This window comes from Pteropus medius, unplaced genomic scaffold (assembly GCF_902729225.1).
Source record: "Pteropus medius unplaced genomic scaffold, Ma_sr-lr_union100, whole genome shotgun sequence".
NCBI classification, from domain to species: domain Eukaryota; kingdom Metazoa; phylum Chordata; class Mammalia; order Chiroptera; family Pteropodidae; genus Pteropus; species Pteropus medius.
The window spans coordinates 10,361,158-10,385,732 of NW_024353517.1; the positions used below are offsets into that span (position 1 = coordinate 10,361,158).

General features: G+C 38.2%; 1 protein-coding gene and 1 long non-coding RNA gene across 3 annotated transcripts in view; one reads left to right on the forward strand and one right to left on the reverse strand.

Annotated features, from left to right (window-relative positions):
* LOC120592983 (uncharacterized) overlaps positions 1-6,394 on the forward strand; it is a 21,613-nt gene extending 15,219 nt beyond the window's left edge. Inside the window, exons 2-3 of one of the 2 annotated variants that reach the window (XR_005650275.1) lie at positions 2,745-2,851; positions 3,243-3,936. This is a non-coding gene — a long non-coding RNA (uncharacterized LOC120592983). Of the gene's footprint in view, positions 1-2,744 lie in introns of both variants that reach the window. The other variant, XR_005650274.1, reaches the window with a different exon arrangement.
* LSG1 (large 60S subunit nuclear export GTPase 1) overlaps positions 1-20,721 on the reverse strand; it is a 27,583-nt gene extending 6,862 nt beyond the window's left edge. Inside the window, exons 1-11 of the mRNA XM_039850746.1 lie at positions 20,379-20,721; positions 18,718-18,844; positions 14,118-14,238; positions 13,856-13,942; positions 13,286-13,372; positions 10,160-10,220; positions 8,846-9,022; positions 5,055-5,468; positions 2,185-2,286; positions 1,892-2,035; positions 222-345 (exon numbers count right to left, since the gene is read on the reverse strand). Of these exons, the coding sequence (XP_039706680.1) occupies positions 222-345; positions 1,892-2,035; positions 2,185-2,286; positions 5,055-5,468; positions 8,846-9,022; positions 10,160-10,220; positions 13,286-13,372; positions 13,856-13,942; positions 14,118-14,238; positions 18,718-18,844; positions 20,379-20,477 (1,543 nt within the window). The 5' untranslated portion in view covers positions 20,478-20,721. The remainder of the gene's footprint in view (positions 1-221; positions 346-1,891; positions 2,036-2,184; positions 2,287-5,054; positions 5,469-8,845; positions 9,023-10,159; positions 10,221-13,285; positions 13,373-13,855; positions 13,943-14,117; positions 14,239-18,717; positions 18,845-20,378) is intronic.
* Between the last annotated feature and the right edge of the window lie 3,854 nt (positions 20,722-24,575).

Genomic DNA, 24,575 nt, shown 5'->3' on the forward strand with positions numbered 1-24,575 from the left:
ACTCTCCCTCCTTTACTGTTGGACCTTGACACTACCACCAAATCAGCTACCTGGAGGCCACTTTCCTGGCAAGGCCAACAGAGGAAACAAAAACCACCCTAAGACGATGACATGACAAATGCTAAGGAAAAATTCCGAATTTGTATCTTCGTAGAGGAATATTTCTCTCATTAATTATACTGTTGTTTTTTGTTCATGTTTTATAATAAATCGCAACTCACGGCCATAAGCTGTCAGCAGTTCTTCTGATGTTGGAGGTCGACAGGGATCTTCATCCTCTCTAGGCTTTATGATATCAATGCCATAGGTGGCTTCTAAAACATGTCTTGGAATATTCTGGCAAATGTAAGCTTGTCAAGGAATCCATTCACTTGAACTGATCCCCTCCTCCCTGTGGCATCTGAAACACGCTAAGAACATGGTACTTCAACATTTCTATGGCAAAACCTATTTATTGCTCCAAAAGAGAAAAACAGTTATTCATTGATTTAAAAAGACTTTTCTCTTTTAAATAAAGGCTTATGCACCAATGATCACTTCCAAATAAATCCTTTCAAAATAACCGTTAAAATACTATCTCTGAAATATACCTAAAGAAAACACATTTTTACCTAAATAAACTATCAGTTTGTGAGATGATCCGAATTCAGACACAAAGCAGTCTGTTTCTAATTCTGACAACCATGCAAGAAGAGGTTATTTTTCCCTCCCTTGTCAGACTACCCATAGATTTCTTCTAAGCCATTACAACATTCTACCTGGTACCAGTTATTCATGTATACGTCCCATATCAACGACAGACTGAATCCTGAAAGGGCAGGGATCCATGTCTGATTCATGCTTGTATCTTCCACAGAACACGACCGAATCTGGCTCACAATAATGTTCTGAGATTCATCCAGGTTGCTATAGGTAGATATAGTGCATTCTTTGTAACAACCATATTCTATTTTACCATATTTTATTTATACTAATAAATGAATTCGTATGCATTATCCCTTATAGACAGAGACAACAAATTGGGGTAAATAAAAAGCTGTGGTCTTAAGTGTAACCATTAAGGATCTTGTTAAGAACCGTGCAGGGCCTGAGATTTTACACTAATAAACTAACAAATTCGTGTGCCAATTTCATGAAGTCTCTTATCTTTTGCCAGCATCCATGAAATGGTTAACAGACTAACTTGTTAGCTTGTAAGTAGGGTTAAATCTCAGACCCTAGAGTTCTTAACAGACCTATCTTTGAGTACATTTTTCATGCCAGATACCACACCAGTTGCTTCAAATAAGTTGATTCATTATGTTGCTGAGAGGCAGCAAAGTTTCTAATTTGTACTTAATTAGCTATGAGATCTCAGGCAAATTACTTAACTTCCATGTGCCTCAGTTTCCTCAAGTTTGAGGAAATAGGAAAAACTGCAGTATCCAACTCATTGTTTTGAGAATTAAATAAGATATTACTTGGTAAGTGTTTAGCAATGTGCACAGCAAGCATTCAATAACTGTTAGCCATATGATTAAATTCTCATAGTTGACTTTGAGGTAACTATTATCGGCCTCATTTTATAGAAAAGGAAAGTTTCTGGAAGGTTAAGCACATTGTCCAAGGTCACTCAAGTAGTCAGATGGCAGTGGCAGTATTCAAACAGGTTGCAACTGGGGGCTGAGACCCTAACTTGGGCTCTTCCACTTATACCAGGCTACTCCACTACAATCAGAACCCAAGGTTCAAATTCTGAAGTCCTGATGCTCTCTCACTGCATAAAACTGGGCACAACACTAGTCAGGATTTTAGATTTTCCATTCTCAAATATAAGCCTTGAATACATCGAATGCAAGACAATGTCCAAAACAAACTTGAAGCCCTAATCTTTGCAGAGCAGAAAGGATATTAGTGATATAGGTGGGATGTGATCTCTCATCTGGTCAATTGGGAGGATTCCATTGCAAGTCATCTCGGCCTTGGTGGAGACAAAGGATGGCATCACCAGGCCAGGGCAGTCACATAAGCAGAGGCCGGGCTCCACAAAGAGCGTCTGAAAGACAATGAGAGGTCTATACTGGGCACACAGCAGAAGAAGGGAGAAAAAAGCAGAACGTGAATAACAAAGAACTTCAGAAAATGCCCAGAATGAGGAACTGGCTGAGAAGGAAATATAGAGGCTGATGCTGTAGAAATAAATACCTGAAAATGCTTGGTGTGACCAGGTGTAGCAGACACAGATACTTTCTTGTTGCCCATGATAGTGTTGATTGTCGAACTCTTGCCAACATTTGGGTAGCCCACCTACAAGAGACTCAAAAATTACTAAACAGTCAAACAATACATCTATCAAAGACCCAAAGATATATAAATAGTAGCAACACTAGCAATAAGCATCTGGTTGCTGCAGAAGATTTGAAATAGATGCTGTTTGTTGTCACTTTTCCCCCTCTCTGGTGTTGGTGTATTTATTGAGACTTGTCTCCAGTGTTGAATGGTCAAGCTAAGTACATTCTAGTTTTACAAGTATTGCTGTAACAGCAGATGCTACATTAAAACTTACTGCCTTGTTTCCAGCTCTCCCCACACCTCCCCATCTATAGGCATTTCACTGTTTCCATTGCATCTTATAAGCTGAGCATCACTTATTTTCATCATCACTACATATATTGAATTTTTAATAACACTAATAAGTTTCTGTCTTGCTGACTCAAACTTTAAAATGGAATTGACTTTTCTTCCTTCCTTTTCAATGTCTTCAGGATCTCTGTGGAAGATCAAGCATGACCTCCGATGGTTGTGCACAGGAGATGGTGCCACACATGCGCAAGACTTCCTGGGCCAGCATTCACCACCTCAGACCCACTGAGTGAGCTCCCTCGTTGTTGCAAGGGATGGCAATGTCCACATAGCGCACAGGAGAGTCCATGTTACCCAGGGCGATGGTGGGCAGGTTAACATAAGATAATTCTGTGAGAGGCCGGTGGTCTGCCCTAAGATGGGTGACCACCAGAAGTCTCGGCTCTCAGAAGGCTGCCTGAGTCCGGTTAGTGAAGGTTCCAGGAGTGAAGCGGCCAGCAACAGATGTGGCTCCAGTGGCAGCGGCAAACTTCAGCATAGCTCGCTGACCAGTATTCCTAGATGTGACAATGATATCAGCTGGGTTTTCAATGGCAAAAATGGCACGAGCAACCAGCAGAAGTTTCTCCCGGGTTCTCTTCAAATTTATGATGTAGATGCTGTTGCTTTTCCTTTTGTAGATGTACTGTTCCATTTGGAAGTCAAGGCTGGTGCCACCTAAGTGGGCTCCTGTAGCAAGGAATTTGAAGACATCCTCCTCCTTCATTTGCAGGACATCAAGGGCTCCGGACATTGTGACAGTTTTTCCTTGAAGTTATGTGGGAACCTAGAAAAATGCCATATGACCCTTCTCTGGGTAACAAGGAAAAGCTTCACTATTCCAGTCTTAACTCTCACCACTCTTTAAACTTCAGCTGCACTGCATCACTTGCCATTCCATGAACACACCTTCCATGAACACACCTTTCCATTTCCAGGGCTTTGCTTAGACATTTACCTTTTTCCTCTGGCGCTCCCCTCCGCTATCACTTGTCAAAATCTCTCTTACAGATTTCGGGTAACTGCTTATTAATTTCATTATTCTAATGTTTTGTGTTTATATATTGATTACATGATATATTATTACATGTTTAAATGTTATTTGTTGGAGGCCAAGGAGACTTTTGTAGCTGTCATCCCTCCCCGCAGCCCCCATCAGGTTCCCTGATTACATACTCCTATAGGCTACTGAACTTCCCTATCTCTAACTCTCATCACACTTGTAATTACAAGATCTTTGAGGGTGGGACTGTGTCTGTGTTGTCTACTGATACACTGCAGGATGCCTGGCATATTACAGGAGATCAATAAATGTCTGTAAAATGAGTAAATGAACCTATTCTTAGGATTTCTAGAATAAGAAACTCAGAAGTGAGAGAGGCTGCTTAGCATTTCCATAAATGTGAGAAAAAAAATTCACATGTAGGGAAGTTAGGCTTTCTAGTGCAGGTAGATAATGAATTTTTAGCAAAAACAGAAATGAAGGCTTAAAGATGAGAGAAATTAAGTAACTTTCTCAAGGTTCACAGCACGTAGGTTAGTCTCACTGCAGCAAATAAATTATACCCACTGCAGCCCATTGCAGCCCATTGCAGCCCACTGCAGCACTGGGAATTATACCTACATCTGCCTCGCTCCAGAGAAAACTCTCAGTGCATTAAGAAATGTCATAAGTAAGTTTTTCTTTTTAGAGAGGGAGAAGGGTGACCAAAAATAATTAAGATTAGCTATACCTGGCATGTAATTTAGGAGCTGGAAAACTTGAAACATTCCACTATTTGCTCTCCTTCACTGTTTTTGTTCTGCTAGATGGAATATCTTTAAAATAATTACCTTCTCTAACATTTTACATTTCCTGAGCTAAAGATGTAGCTATCTGGAACAATGATGTATCCCTTAGGGTTTGGACACTTTTCATAGCCACCCTAGAATTAGGGTACATGCAGTTAGGTATGTGATCTCTTTCCCTTATTGGTGTTTAACACAACTAAAGCATTTGTCATATTTTCCCTGGCCCCAAGATGTTGGGATTCTCCCTAATATGTTTGTGGAACATTTATGGTATAAGTTGGCAAGGATCACAGGATATCAAAACCTCTCTTATCTAAAACTAAGAACATTGGACTAGAAGTCTAAAGCCAATCTTAAAAGTGCTCTCATTCTAGTATCTCTTGGTAAGCCACATGACAGGTAGGGCTGAACTAGAGGGAGAACTGGAGAAGATATGAACAGGGTATAACCAATATAAACCTTGAGAAAGTTCACTCTTTTGAGTTGGGATTTGCCTGTCACACTGCCTACTCCCATGATGCCGATGGGCAATTAAGAGGAGATTAATGTTCCCCATGATGCCAGAAACCTGACTGGTCTCTGAGGTTCTAGTGCAGCTACCAAAGGGTGGGGAATAATGACCGTCACATATGGTAATAATTTTATGACACATTTCATCTTACCAGTCCAACAGTAAGGTGCTGATCTTTCACCTTCTTCCCAGTGTGCAGCTGCTTAAAGATTTCTAGTAATTCCTGCTTTGATACCAGGTGACTAAAATTGTGTGTCTGCCTCTTCTGAGGTGTTTGCCTGCCCTGAGCCTCAGAATCCACTGTACAGCTTTCTTTCCCATCGTGGCCATGGGCCTCTTCGTCAGAGTTGCTGTCCTCTTCTGAACATGTCTGCCAATCTTCTTCCTCCTCTTCCTGACAGTCCTCATACTCACTGTCATCTTCGTCACTACTGACAACTTCACAGAATGAGAGAGAATCCCTGTCTGCATGTTCAGTCTTGCTGTGTGGAATTTCACCCTCATCACAACTGGAGTTTTCAAAGTCAGTTGTGTTGGCTTCTTCAGTATCTCTGTTAGGTTGTTTCTGATGAAATAACAGAAACCACAAAAGTTCAGAAGTGCCTTTTTCACTCTAGTGAAAATACTCCTAATTGGTTATCTAAGATGAAGCAGAGGACAAGAAAAGTTATGGAGCAGATAATGTAAGCCTTACAGTGCAAGGACACAACCGAACTATCAACAGTGGTACCTTCGGGAGAGGGGAGGAGCAGTTGACCTTCACTTTATATATTTCTGTATTATTTGAACTTCTACAAATAATATGTATTACTTTTGTAATTAAAAAATCTTTAAAGAAAGCAAGGGTTTAGGAAAGCCTGCATCAAAAGCCATTTCTCATTTACAATAAAACAGTTAACATTCTCCTCTCTGCACAAAGCAAGAAGGGCATAATTTTAATTTGAGCTTCACTTTACATTTACATTTTTAAAGACAGTGGTTTGCATGTTTGAGAAAACTGCTATTCTTTAATAATTGCCTTTAATAAATCAAAGCACTGTAGAGACAGCTCCCTGTATTGTAAAATGCAGGAGCCACAAAAATCGACTCCAGTATACGGAAATTATTCACCAATTAAAAATTTCCTTTGGAGGAAGATAAAAATCATGTACTATTCATGTGTTAATTCTTCTGAATTCCTATTGATAACAAAGCAGAAAGAAGGCAACTTACAGTATTACTAAATGGTACCAACAAAGACGAACTGGTTTGTATCTAGAAATGATGTAAATCTTATATCATTTCCAAATAACCTAGCGTTAAAATGAGCAGCCATCACAGAAGGGGACATGATGAACTCAGTTAAACAGGTATCCCAAATTTTAGGAAACAGATATAAACAAAATATCAGGGAAAATAGGTATGATTCTAAATAATGTTTGGCAACTCAAAAAGAAACATGGAATTGGAAAGAATTTCTATGATAAATAAGCAATAAATGTGAAGAAGTCACTGTGCTCTTCTGAATCATTTTAAAATATGAAAGAGGTAGAAAATAATGTGAACCGAACATGAATGTATATCAGAAAAACTAGGCTAGAAGCAGTATAAGTTCAGGAAAAATGGTAAAGACAACAAACAAACTTTGTGGTAGTTACATTAAAAATAAAAAAGAAAAGTCAGTCTTTTGGGGAACACAGTGCAATTTAACAGATGACCAAGGGCAAACCGAGGAACTCAACTAAAAAAATGTTATATTTTTCAAAATAAGAAGGGAACGAAACCAACTGGAGTGGAAGAAAAAACTTCACATAGGTGAGAAAACTGAGTACCAAATTATTTTTAATAAAGTCATATTTGATATTCACATGACATTGCACATCTGATTACAAAGATGATATCACAATGGTAGTTGGTATTTTGTCTTGGGAAATCATGAAAAACAGATTTCTGAGGACTTGGGAGAAATAAATGGGGCCTAACTTTTAAAAAGGAAGAAAGAATATCTTTCATAAATCACACGCTATAAGCCTAAAATCTGATATGTAATCAATTCTACAAGTTAGCTGGTGAGCCCTAAAAAGAAGCCAGTCAGCAACAGGAGGCAACAACGGTTCCCTAAGAACAGATTATGCCAACAAATTCCATTTCCCTTTGGAATCTACTACTTGTTTAATAGTCAGGGAACACTACAGATATAGAAACTAATCTTTTTTTCCAATCTGATAGGGTTACTGAATTGGTACATTGGATTGGTACATAAGGGCTACGCAATATAGTAATAAATGAAGCCAGGCTGCCTGAGGACAATAAGCACTAATACTTACTATTGAGAAGATTAAATGAATAAAATAAAGTGCTTAGAATAGTGGTGCCCAGCAGAGAATAAATTTTCTATGGGTTAATTTTATTAACAGAATAACTGTGATTATTACATCTTTGCAAACACATCTGCATTCATCACACTAAAATGCTTGGTACTGAGTACTTAGTAAGTCCATAAAAAATTACAGAGCGCTATTCTTGGTCCTAATCTATTCAGTAATGTTTTCAATGACTGGAAAGAATATATAGAAGGACAAATACACAAAATCTGCAGATAATTCAAAGCTAGGAGTAGAGGAAAGCAATTGCACATGCAAAATAAATTCTACCTTGGCCTCAACTCACTAATGTAATATTTAAAAGAAATAGTAATGTCCTAAGTTGAGGGAAAAACAAAATGAAAAACCTTGCCACATGTAAAGATGGGATGAGATTTGCTTACTATGTCTTTTAAATATTTGAGAGATTGGTTGTTCACAGGTTCAGTGAGCCCAGAGCGTAATATAGCTCCTTCGAAAGGGGGTGAACAACAAAAACTCTGAATTACTGAGAGTATTGTAATCACAAGAAATAACAGTTCCTCTGTATATGCCCTGGGCAAACCACCTGGAATAATGTATTCAACTAGGTGTCGCCAGCTTTCAGTGTTGTCCTGACACAGGCAGACAGGCACTCAGGACCATGGGTGGCCCAGAGATGATGTCTATGAGGAACAGGAAAGCAGAAAATCTAGTCTGCAGAAGAGAGAACTAAGAAAACAAAGGGAGAGTCCTTAGATAAAAAGTTAGGGAATGACTTAGCTTCACTGAAGAACTTTCTAAATTTAGAGATAAAAAGAATGAGCTGCCTGGTCTGTCATTTAAGGTAGTCACAGAGAGATTATATGACTGTTTGCCAGGCAGGTGGAGGAAAGAATTCCTTCACAGGGTTAGAGCTCACTAACTTGCGAGCTCAGCAAAGGGTAGGTGTTGTATTCACAGCATCTAGTTTAACACATTAAATAGTCAACAGATGGTTGGTAAATAGAGACAAGGGAACAGGAAAGGAGGAAGATAGGAAAAAAGAAATTACTTTCAGTCTCTTCCAGCTCTAAGATGCTATTATTTTCTTTCCATAGGTAGTTATTAATAATTTTTATTACAAAATAAACTCCAAATTGTTTCTGTAAAATTTGGATTAAAAGATGTAGAAAATGACATGGTATACCTTAATTTAGGATTACTTCATTTCTTTGATTTCAAAACAAAGTCAAAAAAGATTCTAATCAGTACTGAGAAGTTACTACATCCTTCAGTTTTATGTATCTGACTTCCTTTTGTTCTGACTTCTCTTAAAAGCAATTACAAGGTCATTATAAAACTTCCTATACAACTTGAAACCTATCATTTAAAAAAATTAAAAATTATAACTAATATCAGTGTGTAACATAGAGCTATGTGGATGGCAGACTATTTGACAACCAACGAAAGTAACTCATTTTTCTGTAGGTCATCCTGCTATCACAGCACTTAGGGGAAAATGAAACGAACAGAACCCTCCAAATTCCCATACATTTCCAATAAGAGAAAGCAACACACACTAATCAGAAACCAAGATCCTCTTCCCTGAAACCCAACCTGAAAAAGTCCCCCAGGTTACCTTGGAGTCACCAATCAGTGGAATGGCTTCAGCCAAAGCTGACCAGAAAATAACCTTCGCATTTTCTTTTTCAAAGTATGTGGCCCAGGCACTCCGCTGCTCAGCAGTCAACAAGTCTGCCTTATTTATCAGAATAACATTTTCCTTATTGTCATCTATTTCTTTCACATAACATTCCTAGGCAAGACAAAGATATTTAGGAAGATCTCTTCAAACAAGTAAAAATTAGGCTTATTTTACTGAAGACCCCCAGCTGTGACTAAAAGTTTTTACTGCACTTCGTTTTAAATCATTCCTAATTTAAAGATTTTTTAATCATGATACATTCTACTGATCCTCAATAAGCTTTGAAAAGGAGTTAGGTCACATATAGAAATACGTAGCATAAGAAATTGGAAGGGGTAAAAAGAAATGCTTTCTTGCCCTTTTGAAGTGTAACAGGGTCTTTTTTCTTTAAATAATGTAGTTCCCTCTTTAATAATGAATTGTTTCTTTATAACAAAATTAAAGAACTGCGTAACTAGTAGATTTGTCTATCAGCATGGACTATTTTTCAGTCAAGTGATAATAGCCAACAATAACCTCAACTTTTAATGTAAAAATTATTTTTGAAGACTAAAAGAAAATCAAGACTCAATAATAAAAATTAATTCCCAAGTCTGGCTCTTTATTAGGATATACACTAGAAGAAAAACTTCTAGGATTTTCACCATTAAGATTTATATTATTCACCAGTAGATTTAAAAATCATCTGTTTCATTACTGCTATGGTCCTTAGTAGGATTACTTCATGTGTGTACAGTGTTTTATTAATTCAAAGCCCCTACTACTTTATTTCATATGATCCTTACATTTTAACTATTACCCTCCATGATGCTTTACAAACTTAGTTTATTCGTAAATCACTACAGGGGTAATAACTAAGGTGTAAGAGAAACTTAATGAGATGGATAAGGAGTGAAGTAACCAAGAATATGCTAAAGTAAGTAAAATGCTACTGTGACTGGTGTCTATTAAAAAAAGAAAAACCCTGGCAAATGTAAATTAACAAACTGGCTTCTAAACTAAAAGCTAGAAAGTTTGTGTCAGTATTTGTGCCTTCCTGCAGATGAAAACAATTGTTTGAGAAGGGAAAACATCTGTCTAAACAGTTGCATTATGCAAGCTCCTGACCTTGGGATGAGAGGGAGGCCTAATTAAACAAAGCTAGAGGAGAATACAGAATGCTTGCCGACAGTTACTGCTATCAGTGATGCTGTTTTCCCACAGCTGCTCCAAGGACTTTAAGTTTAAATCTTATCACACTTTACTTACCAAATCTTCACATCTAAACAGAAGTGGATTTCGAGCATCTACTATCTGGACCACAATATCGCTGCAAGCAAACAAATTGAGATACTTTGATCATTGTGAAGAGAAAGGAAACACTGACTACATAATAGTAGCAAATGCATTCCATATATTAAGCATTTGATATATTTAACTTTTTAAGTACAATTATCCCCAGTCTATATATGAGGAAACTGAAGCTTAGAACAGTCAAGTAACTTGTCCAAGGACACCAGCTACTAAGTGATGGAGTCAGAATGGGAATTCAGGCAGTCCGGAACATAACATTTTCCTGCTCTTAATATTGCTTAGAGGGGCTCTAATGATGTTTCATTGCTAAAACTTAAACTGTATCTTCTAGCAAACTCTCCTGGAGAGATAAGAGTATTCTAAGTATTTTAATCCAAGGTGAGGTTTACTGTATATTCGGTACCAAATCTACACTGTGTTCACTGTGTTAAGGCTTCAAAGAAAACTAATATATCGCCTGCTGACAGCTGTCCCTATCAAAGCCTATATCTTATTTAAACCTAGGGCTGACGAAAGAAAGCATACATCTAGCAAATAATCATCCACCAGTTCCAAGAATGTGTTTAAATGGCAAAAACACAAAACAGCTATATGTCAACTTAAGCTGCCATCCTGAAGCAGAAATGATGAGTCCAACTTTTTCCATCACATATAAGAAGATGTAGCAATAAGAAAATTTCTGCAGCTAATAGCAAATCCCTCAAATCCCTCAAAAATGTGGAAGGGACTACAGCAGTCCAGCATTGCAAGAATAAATTTCACTTCCTTCTTTCAGCCTGTATGGATAGGAAAGATGCTTTCTTTAAGGGCCAGCTCTGACTGCCACTGGAAGGAAATAAGTTGCAATGTACTACCACCTTACAGCAGTCTCCCAAAATCCCTCTCTGGTTAGCCTTTCCTGAGGTAACTCTTATGCAACTAGGCTGAACATCAAGGAAATGTATTAAATCACAGTTACCATTTAGGACAGGGCTTTTAAAGAAGTACATTTCCTTCAAAAGAGCTAAATTTCCAGCATAATTGTATGATTCATATGAACTCACACACTTGCTAATTTATGATGAATTGTTTTTAAATTCCCAAATTAGGCAGGCTCTGGTATTTTATTCTTTAGGTTAATGGTCACCACTTTCAATCTGTAAGGATTTAACAGTAAATTCAAGAATGGTTGCAAAAAATGGACAAAGCCTAATGGACTAAAATTTCAAAGTCCATTATGTCTATTTCAAAGTCCACATTTTGTCTATCTATCAAACATGCAGAAAGAATAATTAGCTTAGAAATACCAGGAAGAAAAGAAGACAAATTTAAGACAGCTTGCTTTGTGTGCCGAATTAGGATACAGAGCAAAGTGCCAACTATGAACCAGGAAGGGTTTATGCAATACAATGGAAGTACCTTATCTTACTGGAATACAGTGTTCTGCCCTCACAGCCACAGCAGTTTCCTGCATCTCAATGACACATTATACATCAAATCTTTCCTTATGACTACTCTTGAAATTAAAAGAGGCAGATGGCTTAGCTGCCTGTTTCCAAACAGGAGACATCTGCTCCACAGAACAGACTAATAATATTTCCCGTTAAAAGATGTGGCAGTAGTCACTTTATTGATAATATTTCTATGTAACTGAGATCCACTTTCATGTAATACAAACTATATTCCTTGAGTTAGAAACATGTCCTCTTATAAAAAGAGAAATACCACATAATAAAAATAACAGAGCAATACCATAACCTAATTGAAGGCAGAAGTTTCAACAAGAATCAGCTCACCCTGGGGAAAGCAGTTATTTAAGGGCATTAAAAAACATGTAAAGGGCCTCCCTGTTAAGTCAATATGGAAGAACACATATGGTTACTTCTGTTCCCTCTCAAAACCTACAAAAATGAAAGTGAAGGCTGGAACTCATTAGGACAAAGAAAAAGAACAGCAGCTAAGAAATGTCCAGGCAGTAAAAAGCAAGCCTGTGTATGCCAGAGCCCTGATAAAGCTCAAGATTAGAAGCATCAGATCTAGCTCTCAAAGCAAGGGTGCAGTATGGGACAGAAATCAATCTGAACAGAGAGCTCTCATGTCCGCTCCCTTGTTCCATTCAGTCAGGCTATTACACTCCACCCCGTTTACAAGTTTAATCCAAGTCCTGTTCTCTTCATAACAATACTAAATGTGCTAATGTTCTTTTCTGAGAACCACTTAAAGCATCCTGTTTCCTAATGTTCTTACTGGGTATATTTTACAGATTCCAAAAAAACAAAAAACAAAAAAAACCCATACACATCTTGAAAGTTCATTATTAAAAAGCATCACTTCAAAAATGAGGTTCATTTATGGAGTCTTGTAAATAATTCAAACACTTTGAGGAAAACAAAAAACTTTTAAGTTAACTATACCAAAGAGGTCATTGGAGAAAGTTGATTCATCAGTTTCTAACAATCAGGACATTAAAAAAGACCAAAAATATCCATTCTCAATTTATTAAAATCATTCTCTTCTTTTCAAATCCCAATTAAAACAAATCACCCCTTGACTTCCACCAATCCTTATCAACTGCTCCTTCCTCTGCTATGACTTGGCCTAATGCCTTTCTATCAATAACATAGTAGGAGTCACACTCTGCTTCCTATTTCACTAGATACTATGTCATCTGAGTGCAAAGACTGTATTTCATTCCTCTATCTGCCCTGGTACTTGGCACTTTGCTTGCCCCACTCCCCCCATAACATCTTTGCTCTTTGCAGGCAGCTACCTACCCCTTTTCACACCCATATTTTCCATATTAACAGTAGGAATTCAACATACATTTGCTGAAATAACCATAAGTGCTTCAGAACTTATCTTACAGATTGTTCGCCATTCTCACAAGCTTATCAATGTGTTTATCTAATAACAAACACCTATATTTTAAAAGAAATATAACATCATACTTTCAGTTTTTATAATAATTCTCAACAGCCCTCTGCTTAGCTTAATCCTGTCCCCTCTTCCCCATCTCTGGGCCTATAAACATATATTAACATCTGAATCCAATATAGCATCACTACAATGACATTATTACCAAAAAAGAAAATGGTAATTTACCTTCTCTCAATAACCCTCCAGAGCTGGCGCCAAAAGTCCAAATTTCTTTCAAATGGAGTCAGTATCAGCTTTTGTTCCTCTTCTAGCCTGGCTTTAAAATGAGAAGTTTATATCTTTGCCAGATTACAATAAAAGATTTCGAGTAATATATGCACTCAAATTAACTGCATTAAAAATAAGTATACACATATTATTTTTATAGACTTTCTGCTTAGTTAATATAAAAATCAAATTCAAGTTTTATACTTAATCTAATCTATTTAATCTCTGGAAGTTTATCAAAGTGACATTTCTTTCAGACATTTCTTCCTGGAAGAATGCTCGAGAGCAGTGATCAACTCCAGGGTGACTAACGGCTGGAGAAGGGTATAAAAAGGATAAAAGGCCAGGCACAGAACAGAATAACCAACTCACTATCTTTGTGCAAGGATTCACAGGTACCAGCAATGTTGTTTGCATACACACACACCAATCTACTATTTCTCTTTTAAAAGAATCGAGCCTTCAAAATGCAAATAATAATGCAAGCACACCAAAATGTCTGACTCAGAATTTCAAGGCGAATCTCACCGGACAAGTTGACGTCTCCATTCTAGAAAATTCTCTTTCTCTGCCTGTTTGAGTTCTTCGGGGCTAGTTTTTTGGTCCCACTTTGGTCTGAAACAATCAGAGGAAAAAAAGTTCCGCATGAGTTACCAAAATAAAACAGGATTTGGACTTAATAGGGGTAGCTGAGAGAAGGTAGTAGGAAAAGAGTAAACATCAAATTAAAAATTTTATACTCAGTGGCCTTGTTACGTCTTGTAATGTCCTACATTATCGTTCAACTCACCTTCTTGGAATACACAAGAACTGTTTGTTTTCTTCATGGAGCTTCTTAATTCTTTGGCTCTCCTCAAAGGACAGCAATCCAGTTCTAGCCTCAGGAAGCACGAACTTAATGTTAAGTTTCTCTGTTTATGGAAAAGAAGGGTACTGTCACTTAAGAGGTAAAATAGATTGTGAATGTTGGTCATTACTTAGAAATCTAAAAATATCAGCACCAAAAACTGAATTAAAGCTTTCTTGAGATTCTTCTAGCCTTGGACAAATTATAATTTTCAAGTCAAGTTTTCTACAAAAAAAAGGAATGAAAGAAAAGATCTTTACTAAAGCTTTCAAAATGTCAATCATTTTTTTCAAGTACTAATTTTATAAAATTTAATATGCTAAATGCGAGAGGAGTGGGAAGAAATTGTAAAGATTTTAATACAACCAATCTCTTCATTTTACATATGGAGAATAATTATAAGACAATGGGTATCGGTGGAAAAGCAAACATTCAGCAAAGAGATTCACTGCAGTTACAACTGGCAAACTATTATACTGCTATAACTTATATAATATTTATGATGAATACCCACAATTGATGCCTTCTAGTATTCAAAAGAATAAAATAAATTTGAAGTTCATGTATAAACTATAGAGTCCTCTGTTTAGGGCTCTATTCCCCACCCTCCTGCCAGTTGCTCCAGCCCTATTTCAGGACACACAGCTAGAGCAGGAGACTCCACTGAGATAAGAACCTTAAAGCCAGCTAAGATTCTTACAAAAATGCCTAGGGAAGGTCCTATTCAAAGATAATGGGACATCTTCAGCAATGTTCCTCTTGACCTTTAAGCAAAGACTGCAGTCTGTAACTGTCCTCAGACCAATACCATCTAGGACCATGGTCTGCAGAGTCTAGTAACCTAGAGTATACTCAACCTAATCACCATTCTCTTACATGTCACCCTCAACCACCTTCAACCAACAGTTAAACACCCCTCAAGCCCCGTATTTGACAATTCTTTCACATTAATTCCTTCTTCCAATAGTGATCTCTCTCTCCCACTGTCCAACCACTGGAAATATCTCTAGCCCTGTGATTGTTTCCTCTTCCCCTAGTCCATCATCCAACTCATAGCTTCACTTCTTTCCCTATTTGGCTACAACTATATGGTACACACATTCAGCCACTCTCTGACTGAACATCAGAATTCATTACTCCACCGCACATACTCCCAAATCTCCAACCTCAGAGAAAGCCAACTATCCTTTCTTGTTCTCATTTCAACACCAATGCTATGAGTGCTGCTGCAATTACGCAATAATGGAGCCATCTGTCTCTGAACTGTGTTCACCATCAACACTTTGACACCAAATGTGTTGGTTTTCCTGCACCAATTCTCCAACTCTCCAAACACCAACTGGGTGTCCTACAATTCCATTCAATTCTGACACTAACTATAAATAATGTCACTTTGAGATATCCGTTTTTTTTATGTTGTAATTTCTGGTGGGTAGATAGCATATTTCATTAAGTTTTAACTCGCATTTCACAAATTTTTTTTTGACAATTTGGCTTTCCTTGTTTGTGAAGCGTTTTTTCAAGTGTCTTGTCCATTTTTCTATTGCATTCGCCTTTTCATTGATTGTAGGCACAACTGATCAAATCACTGGCCATTAGTGATTATATAATTTTCCAGCCCCTCTTTCCTCTCCAAAGGTGGGGCTGAAAGTTCCAACTCTCTAATTATGACCAGGTCTGTCTGGATACCAACTCTCAGCCTGAAGTTATCTAGGGGACCCCAACCACCAATGATCACATTCGCATACAAAAACACATTCTCATCACTCCAGAGATTCCAAAGGTCTTAGAAATTTTCATGTCAGGAACCTGGGAAGAAGACCAAATATATATGTTTCTTATAGAATAAAATATGTATGTTTCACAATATCACACTCACTACAAGTATATGGGCCTAATATTAGCTAAGTCCTTAGGACTTTCCACAGATGGAGGAAAATCTTTCCATGTTTTTGGTTCATTTTTCCCATTTCCTAAACTATAAATACTCTCCTTAAGCTCCCTACTCTTCCTCTGCCCGCAGTCTTTCGGAAGATGATCTACCTTAACGAGAAACATTGAAGCTATTAGATATGCCCCATCTCAACTTCTCATCTACACATTCCTCAGTGTGCACATCAACCTTCAGCTCCCTTCTTTCACCTTCAGAGGAAGCTGCACTCCTTCTTTTGCATAAAGCTAATCTCTCCAACTTTTTGGTCCCATTCTATTTTCATCTCCTACAAACTCAAACTTTGCTCCGTTTCCTCATTAATCTCTATTTTATTTCATATTTTTAAAAATTAACTTTTAATTACACAATACATAAACTCTCCTTGTAAAAAAATTCAACCATACTGTAAGGCACATATTTCTATGACCAACCTCTATCCTTTTCCCCACCCCTGCAATCCCAGTTCCCCCTTTGAGGTTACTGATTAAATGTGTAGCTTCCCAAGTTTTTTTCCTAATATATACAGACATATATGGATTGGTCAGATTTTTTTGAGTAATTTTTTAAATTTTTCAATTACCATTGACATACATTATATTAGTTTCAAGTGTACAGTACAGTGATTAGACATTTATATAACTTATGATATTCACACTGATATATCTAGTACTCAGGTCAGATTTTTTTTTTAAATGCAAATGGTACCATACTATACATACTATTCTCCAACTTGGTCTTTTCATTTGATAATAGGTCTTGGAGATTCTTCATGTTAGTATCCAGAAACTTACTGCATTCTTTTTTGACAAATAGTATTTCATAGCATGTCTATACCAGTTTATTTAGCCATTTTCCCATCTATTGAACATTTAAGGTTGTTTCCAAGTATTCACTGTTAAAATACAGCACCATCTGGGAACTTGCTAGAAATGCAAATTATCAGGCTCAACCCACACCTAATGAATCTCCAGGAAAGGAGCCAAGGAATCCATGTAACAAGTTTTCCAGGTAATCCTGATGTTCACTAAAATTTGAGAACCACTGTTTTAGTACAGATACTAAAATTTGGAAATTTGTAATAGATCCTGCCAAATCAAATGCTGTACTTTCAACCTCTCCCTCTCTATTGGTTCTCACTCCATAACCTATGTACATGCTAATATTAACCTTGATTTTACACACACACATACACAAACCTCTCTCTTTCCTTGCTGTAGTCAAACATCTCAAAAGAACACAACGCTCTCATTAACTTTATTCAATTACTTTCCACTCTCCTTTTCTCTCACCTCCAATTATGGCTCTACCATTCTTTGCTTTTCTTTACTTATTCTACCCCCTCCACAAAGTCTGGTTTATTCCAGCTCCCTAACAATATTATTCCTGTTATTTTCTTCATTCTTCTAACTATTGCTATTTCAGTTCTGACCTGCTTCTCTTGTTGGATTAAAGCAAGTCTCTTAACTGGTCTTCTTCAAAATTCACCAGTCATCTTTAATAAAATATGAAATTATGTTTTATACTTGCTTAAGTCCCTCAAAGACTCCTTGAAAGAGCTTATCCAGGATCTGGCCCTTGCCCACCTCCCCAGTGTTTGCTCATCTTATCCTGTCCCTGTATACTTTAAGGACCAGTAAAGGCCAAACTTCTAACCATTTTCTAAACAATGTAGGCTGCTACTCATATCTTAGCTTGGATCCTCTGCCTGTCTGTGTATACCATCCTGTGTCATCTCATCCATCCTTCTAACATCTACTCATTTTTTGAGACTCAGCTCCAGGGTAAAGCTTTCCCTGATCAGCCCTAGTCTTCCTTCAGATAGAAATGAATACTAACTCCATCTTTTATAACTCCATTGTCTGCTACAGACTTATTTTATAGCACCTAACGAAATTTGTCTTATTCAATGCTGTACAAAGACTCTCAGTACAAAGACTGAGAGTAGCTGGGGCTCAATAAGAGCATTTTAAACAAATAGATGAATTTGCTAAACAAAAGAATAACATTTACAATAATAAAAGAGAAACAGAAATAATAGTTTATAATGCCATCTCTGTGCTAGGTACTTTTCTAAGTGTCTAAACACACATAGCCCCAAAACAAAACAACATTCCCACAAAGAAATAAACAAAAAACAAGGGAGAGCAGTGACTAAAACAAATTATACGCATGGAAAATTCACTATAATATGTTGACAAGTGCTTTAAAATACAATCCAAATTGCCTAAGTAATAGCTGCAAGCCCAGAATTTTGTTTCTAACAATGGTATCAGAAAACATTCTGAGAAACGCTGGTATTGTCCACCATAATGTTGACTCTGGTCTTTTCCCTATGAAAGACTGAGTTTCTTAAACTTGTTATGATGATGTATTATTTGAAGTGCTTTTTGAGAGCTCAATTTTAAAACTGTGGCACATTCTGTAGCTCACAGCCTAAGTTCAACTAAACTTTCCCACAATGCTTCTGTGATATCTGCCTTTAGGTTAAAGACAATTCATTTATAAGTTTAGTAAGTTCCACAAAATACTTCCACATAGATTTATTTGTGTCTGGTCAGTAAAGACAGAAATGTGACCAGTGTCAGATGCACTCAGCAATAAACAACTTACCTGCTATGAACTCTGTTCCTGCAAGTTCAGCAGTTGCAAGGAAGTCATCAAGGGAGCTTTGTTCAGTCACCGACTGAAGATTAAGACGACCCCAATCATAGCCATCATTGAGTTCACTTGTGTGTAACTATGTACAAAACAGTTAAACAAACAGTCAAACAAACTCTAAAATCCCAAGAACTATTCTGTAGTCTTCAGCCATTTTAGAGTCAATACTAATAATAGTTAACATTTAAATGAGCATTTTCTTATCTCATGATAAGCACTTCCCATTCATTATTTCACTTAATTTTCAAAATCTTTTTAAGCAAATTTTAATATATTTCTATTTTACCTGTCAAAGAAACAGGCTTAAATAAATTGCCTATAGTTGCAGCTAATAAATGTCAGAGGTAGAATTTGAACCCAGACTCTCTGGTCCCGGTAGCCACAGGTAGTCAAAATTTTTTTGGAGAACCACAGTAAGAAATCCCTTTGACCCAGTGACTCAAATGCTGTGATACACAGAGTGATACAATTATGTACCATTTGGTAGAGTAAAATGGAAACAAAAGAACCCTGAAAAAGTTAATTTATTACATGAAATACACTATGATATTTTGAATCCTATTCTGGAGGGTTAAAAAAAGGGCTAGTTGCAACCCATTTAACTGATTACCAGACACAATCCAAAGTTTGATTAACACCATCCCAGCTGCATGCTCAGTACAAGTACAAATAAATTAAAAAACTGAAGGTTAAAAGGTTAGATGGTTTTCCCAAGGCTACAGAATCAGTAAAAATCAGAGTAAGGGTTAGAATTCAGTTTTTTCGAATTTGTATTCAATCTTCCCACCGTTTCCTAAACACTACATTAAAAACAAGTTGCTTCAAAATCATATTAAAATTACTACTAATGTCCAGGGAAATTTTGACCTGATAAATATTGATGAGCCCTCAATGCTGCTTACTGTGCATATTATATGTATATAAATTAGATGGGGTGACAGTAGCACATAGATAGCACCAGGGTCATTTTTGACTTTAGCACAGATTCTTACTGAGAACTTAGTCTCAACTATCTGGGATTGTGAATGGTCAAATAACAAGCACAAGTCAAAATACTCTGTCCATTCTTCAAGGATCTTAAAACTATGACCGGCCCTAGGCCCAAGAAAACATTAGGCCGGCCCACCACAATTTGGAGAGAAGCTGTTCGTCTTTGAGCCAAACCACTAGAGAATAATAAGGGTGAGGCAGGAATTAGAGTTATCATGCACTTCTCGTAACAACTAGCAACTGTTAGAGGGACAATTATTTGAACAAATTAATACAAAAAGTAGTTTATGTGTCTTTCCTGCTCAGAAACTTCCGAACGCTCCAATGGCTTATAAAGCAAAGACCAAACTATCATCCTGACATTTAAGACCTTTGAGGATATCACTCCAGCCATATCGTCACACTAGCCCTCCTTTCAAGCCTCTAACTCTGTACCCTCGTGTCCCGCCTAGAAGAAAGACCTGCTTATCGACCTGGCAGAAATTTATACCCATCCTTCAAAACTCTACTTAGATGTCACTTCCTCTGGAAAATTTCCCGGTGCCCTTTGACTCCAGGCTTAGCACATTCACCTTCTCATAACTAGACAGACAGTCTGAGAAAGATGACAAGATCTGTCTTACCCAGGAGTCGGTGTGACGGTGGCTACGGCTCCGCTGAGTCTGATGGCGGATAAGGGCCCGGCCGAGAGACCCAGTGCCTGGACCTTTCCTCCGGCCCATGGCAACACAGCCACCACACAAACCTTCTTAACCGAACGCACGCGTTTTCTGCTATTCAAGAGCTCGGTCCTCGGAAGTGGGGTATGAACGAGCCCAAGTGGTGGAGGACCGCGTTGAACGGAAAAAGGAATAAGTTGCTCCAAACTGCCTTTTTATATCTCGAGTTTACCATCATTATAAAACACAAATCTAAAAATTTCCTAGTAACTTGATTTTCCGTAGATATTTCTAAGAATATCTCAAGTGAGTGAATTACAGAATGGTACCTTCCAGATTTGTGCGTTGATCTTTAGAGTCCGGCGGGGAACTAGGAGAGCTGGAAAACATGGCCTTTCGTATTCGCGGTACTAATCCCGCCTCCCGGCTGTTTTCATCAGAAGAAGGCGGAGACTCGAAGGGAGGATGTTTCAGGGCTTTCTGCAAAGTGGCATTGCCGCTTGGCTCTTGTTTTCGGCTGATGTCCCAAGATATGGCCTCGCCGCTGTCATTCCTAGAACCTAAATAGCTTTTTGTTTAGTCTTCCCGAGCTACCAATTGGGGAGAAAACCTTGCCTGGTTGGGAGTTCGGAATGGAAGGATGAGTAATGTTTCCAGAGCTTGGCAAATTTGCAGGGAAAGCCAACGGGATCTTACTTAAAAGCTTTATTTTAAATAGTAGTTATACGAGGATTTTCGACTCCGCTGGAGGTCGGTGCTTCTAACAACCCCACTCTCCTACCCCCCTCCCCGCGCGTGCCTTGTTCAAAAGTCAATTATAATCTTTTTTTTTTAAAGTTAAAAGTTCCACTTAGAATTCTATTAAAATTTTTCTGTAAGTAAAGTGGAACGGTGAGGCTGCTCTGCTTTGGCTTCTGTTCCTCGCTTTACCGTTATTTTCCCTGTAATGGGAATATAAAAAGTTGGGTTAGAGTTGTGTGGGTACTGGGCGTTTTACATACATTTCATTAACGGGGAGGACCACCTCAATGTTAGGATACTCAGAGAAGCAGGTGGAATATGTGTGGTGTAAGGAGCCAAACCCAACTCTCATCAACTATCTTTTACTGGAGAAAGGGAAGAATGTGGGTTATTAGCATGTGTTTCAGAACGTAATGTTTTTCAAACTTTAATGTGCATGTGAATCTTGGAAATTTTGATAACACGCAGATTCTGATTAATAAGGTCTGGAGTGAGGCCAGGGACTTGGTACTTCTAACAAGCTCCCGGGTGATGCTGAGGCCAGAAACTTGGTACTTCTAACAAGCTCCCGGGTGATGCCGATGCTGATGCTGCTGGTCTGGTCCATGGGCCACACTTTGGCAAGAGAAGTTCACTCCCTCCTGATGCAGATGAAGACACTGGAGTGCACTGGCTAAACATCAGTCATAGCAATCTAGGACCATATCACCCACCTATCTCTGATTTCCTGCTGAGACTCTGTGTATTACACCTCACTGCTCTTACTGAATTAGAGTGAACTTTGGGAAAACACCCAAGGGTTTACTCACAAACCATGTAGTAGTTGGCGAGGCTTTGCAAAGGCAGGGTTCACAGATCAGCAAAAGAATGTATCAGAACATGACTTCTTCCATTTCTCCACTTAGAAACAGTGTATGTTTAAAAAACTTGAAAATAATCTCCAGAAGTAAGATATGGAAAATACCCATGGAAGAGAATAAGCAGATAGTTCCTGGCATTCTCTTGGAGTTTAGTGGTTAAAGATAAAACTAATTCATAAAGTAAATGAATTTTACCTTCTAATGACAATAATAATAAGGTAATATAAAGAAACCTGCCGTCTCATTCCTAGAGTTCAGTGAGGAACTTGGGACTTCACTCTTGTTTCCATTTCTAGATTTTGTCGCCTTAAGAGAATTTTAAAAAGCAAACACTTTGGGTTTCTACAGTCATTCTTCTCATGGACTCAAAAAAAAATCTTGACCAAATAAAGTGGCAATTTAATCAAAACTGGCGGCGAGACAAAAAGATACTGACATTAAAAGATTGAAATAGCAGCAGCTATTCTCAACTGACAAATAAGTAAAGCAGAAATAATTTAATATTTTCCGCAAGAAGTTCCTTGAATCTACCATTGAAAAATAACTGGCTAAGCCACAGTTTTCTTATCTAGTTAAGGAGAAAAATAATTCCTATTCTGCAGGAGTAGCAAATGAGATAACGCTGCAAGAGCATTGCCCAGTAGTCATAGAATATCAATTTTCACAGCTGAACAAATTTTTTTTTCCCCAAGGATGATGCAGGTGAGAATCCAGATATATAATTAATCCATGTTGAGAGATTATGATGCCAGTTCAGTGAGAAGAGCAAGGAGAAAGGGAATTGAGAGTACTGATGAGACAAGATCATAGGATTCAGATTCAGAGGAACAAAGTGAGAAAGAGGAGGCAGCTATGTATGAAGTGGTAGTAAAGAGTGGAGCAAGGTGCTGGCTGCTGCCCAAGTGAGGGGATTGCAAAGATGAATCAGCCCAGGTCCCTGCCCTCCAACTGGAGAAGTCGTTCCACCCACACACTTCAGGATACAAAACAACCCAGCCAAACTCCCCTCATCACTTTGTCACAACAGTGGAAACACTCGTCCACCCGGCTTGTGTCTGGAAGATTGGTAAAATCCTCCCGATTCTCCCCATAGCTGATCCCTCCACTGAAGTCAGGCTTCTGTAAATAGTTGATCCCTGGAGGAGGCTGCACTGATTTCAGGATTGGAAGCCTCATATATAGCTTCCAAAAAGCAACACAGGAGTGCTCCTCATTCATGATGTTGCATAACACTTGATTTACTGCAGCTAAACAAATGTAGTTACAAACCCTGAAACCCACACCCAGGAACAAACCTTGGAGTAACTTTTCAGCTTTCTGCTTTCCAACTCCACACTGTGTGTATCTGGGCTCCACATCTGTCTGGGGAGGGAGAGGGAACAGTGGGTGGGTTTCTGTTTTTTTCTTTTCACTCTTTGGCCAAAAATGTGTCAGTGGCAGAAAAATTGTTCCAAGGCAAGTTTGGAGCCCTGCTGTCCTCTCCCACTCTCTACACCAGGGATCCCCCACCCCCAGGCTGCAGACGGGTACTGGTCTGTGGCCTGTCAGGAACTGGGCCACACAGCAGGCGCACACAAAGCATCTGTATTTGCAGCTGCTCCCTAATGCTAACATCACCACTTCAACTCCACCTTAGATCATCAGGCATTAGTTCTCATAGGAGCACCAGTCTCTGGTGCCAAAATGGTTGGGGACCACTGCTCTACACCACTTCTTCCACAAGGACATTAAAGCAGTTTGCCTAAGGCTGAGAGGTGTGAAAATAAAAGTCTGGCAGTCTCTGCCGAGTCACTGAATCAGTAGGGAAACTCCCTTCTATTATCTGTCATTCTCCATTAAAAATAGGTGGATTCACACACATGAGTGAGTTTCAGTAATTCAGTAGCCCTTTGTCTATGGTTATTATAGATTATTAATTTAAGTCACTTCAATCAAACATTGATTACCTGCTTGTGCAAGTCATTGTATATACAATGAAAAGTATAAAGGACCCCTTGCTTTGGTGATACAGGCTACAAGATCCTACGTACACTGTATTTGAACCTGAATTTTTCTCATCTTGTAGTTATATGTGGAATATCTAGAGTCTTTTAACCATAGATGATTTTGCAATTATTATTTTCCCTCACCACAGTCAAGTGAGAAAGGGCACTGTTATTTTTTCTGAACTTTAAGCTATTAAAACTAAGGCCCAATAAAGTTAAGCAAATGAAACAAAGTAAAGGAGGATGGAAGTAAAATTAATAATCACCAGCTCTGAAATCTGCAGATAGGAAGTAACAAGTTTTCTCTCGTTTATTTATTCCTTCACTCATTCATCACTAGGCTCTGAGAGTCAGCATTGGACACATTTCCTGCCTCCTCTCCTCCCCATGAGCTTACATTTTAGTGGTGATCTGCCTGACAGAGGGACTTTTCCAAGGTTAAATAGCTCAGGCCAGTGCCAGAGCCATGAACAACACCACCAGTTAGGCCCTACTCCACCAGGAGGGCCTTCTGACCACTGGGATTTTACATTTTGTCTCTAAATGTGACCCCTCCACTTGAATCACTCTAATAA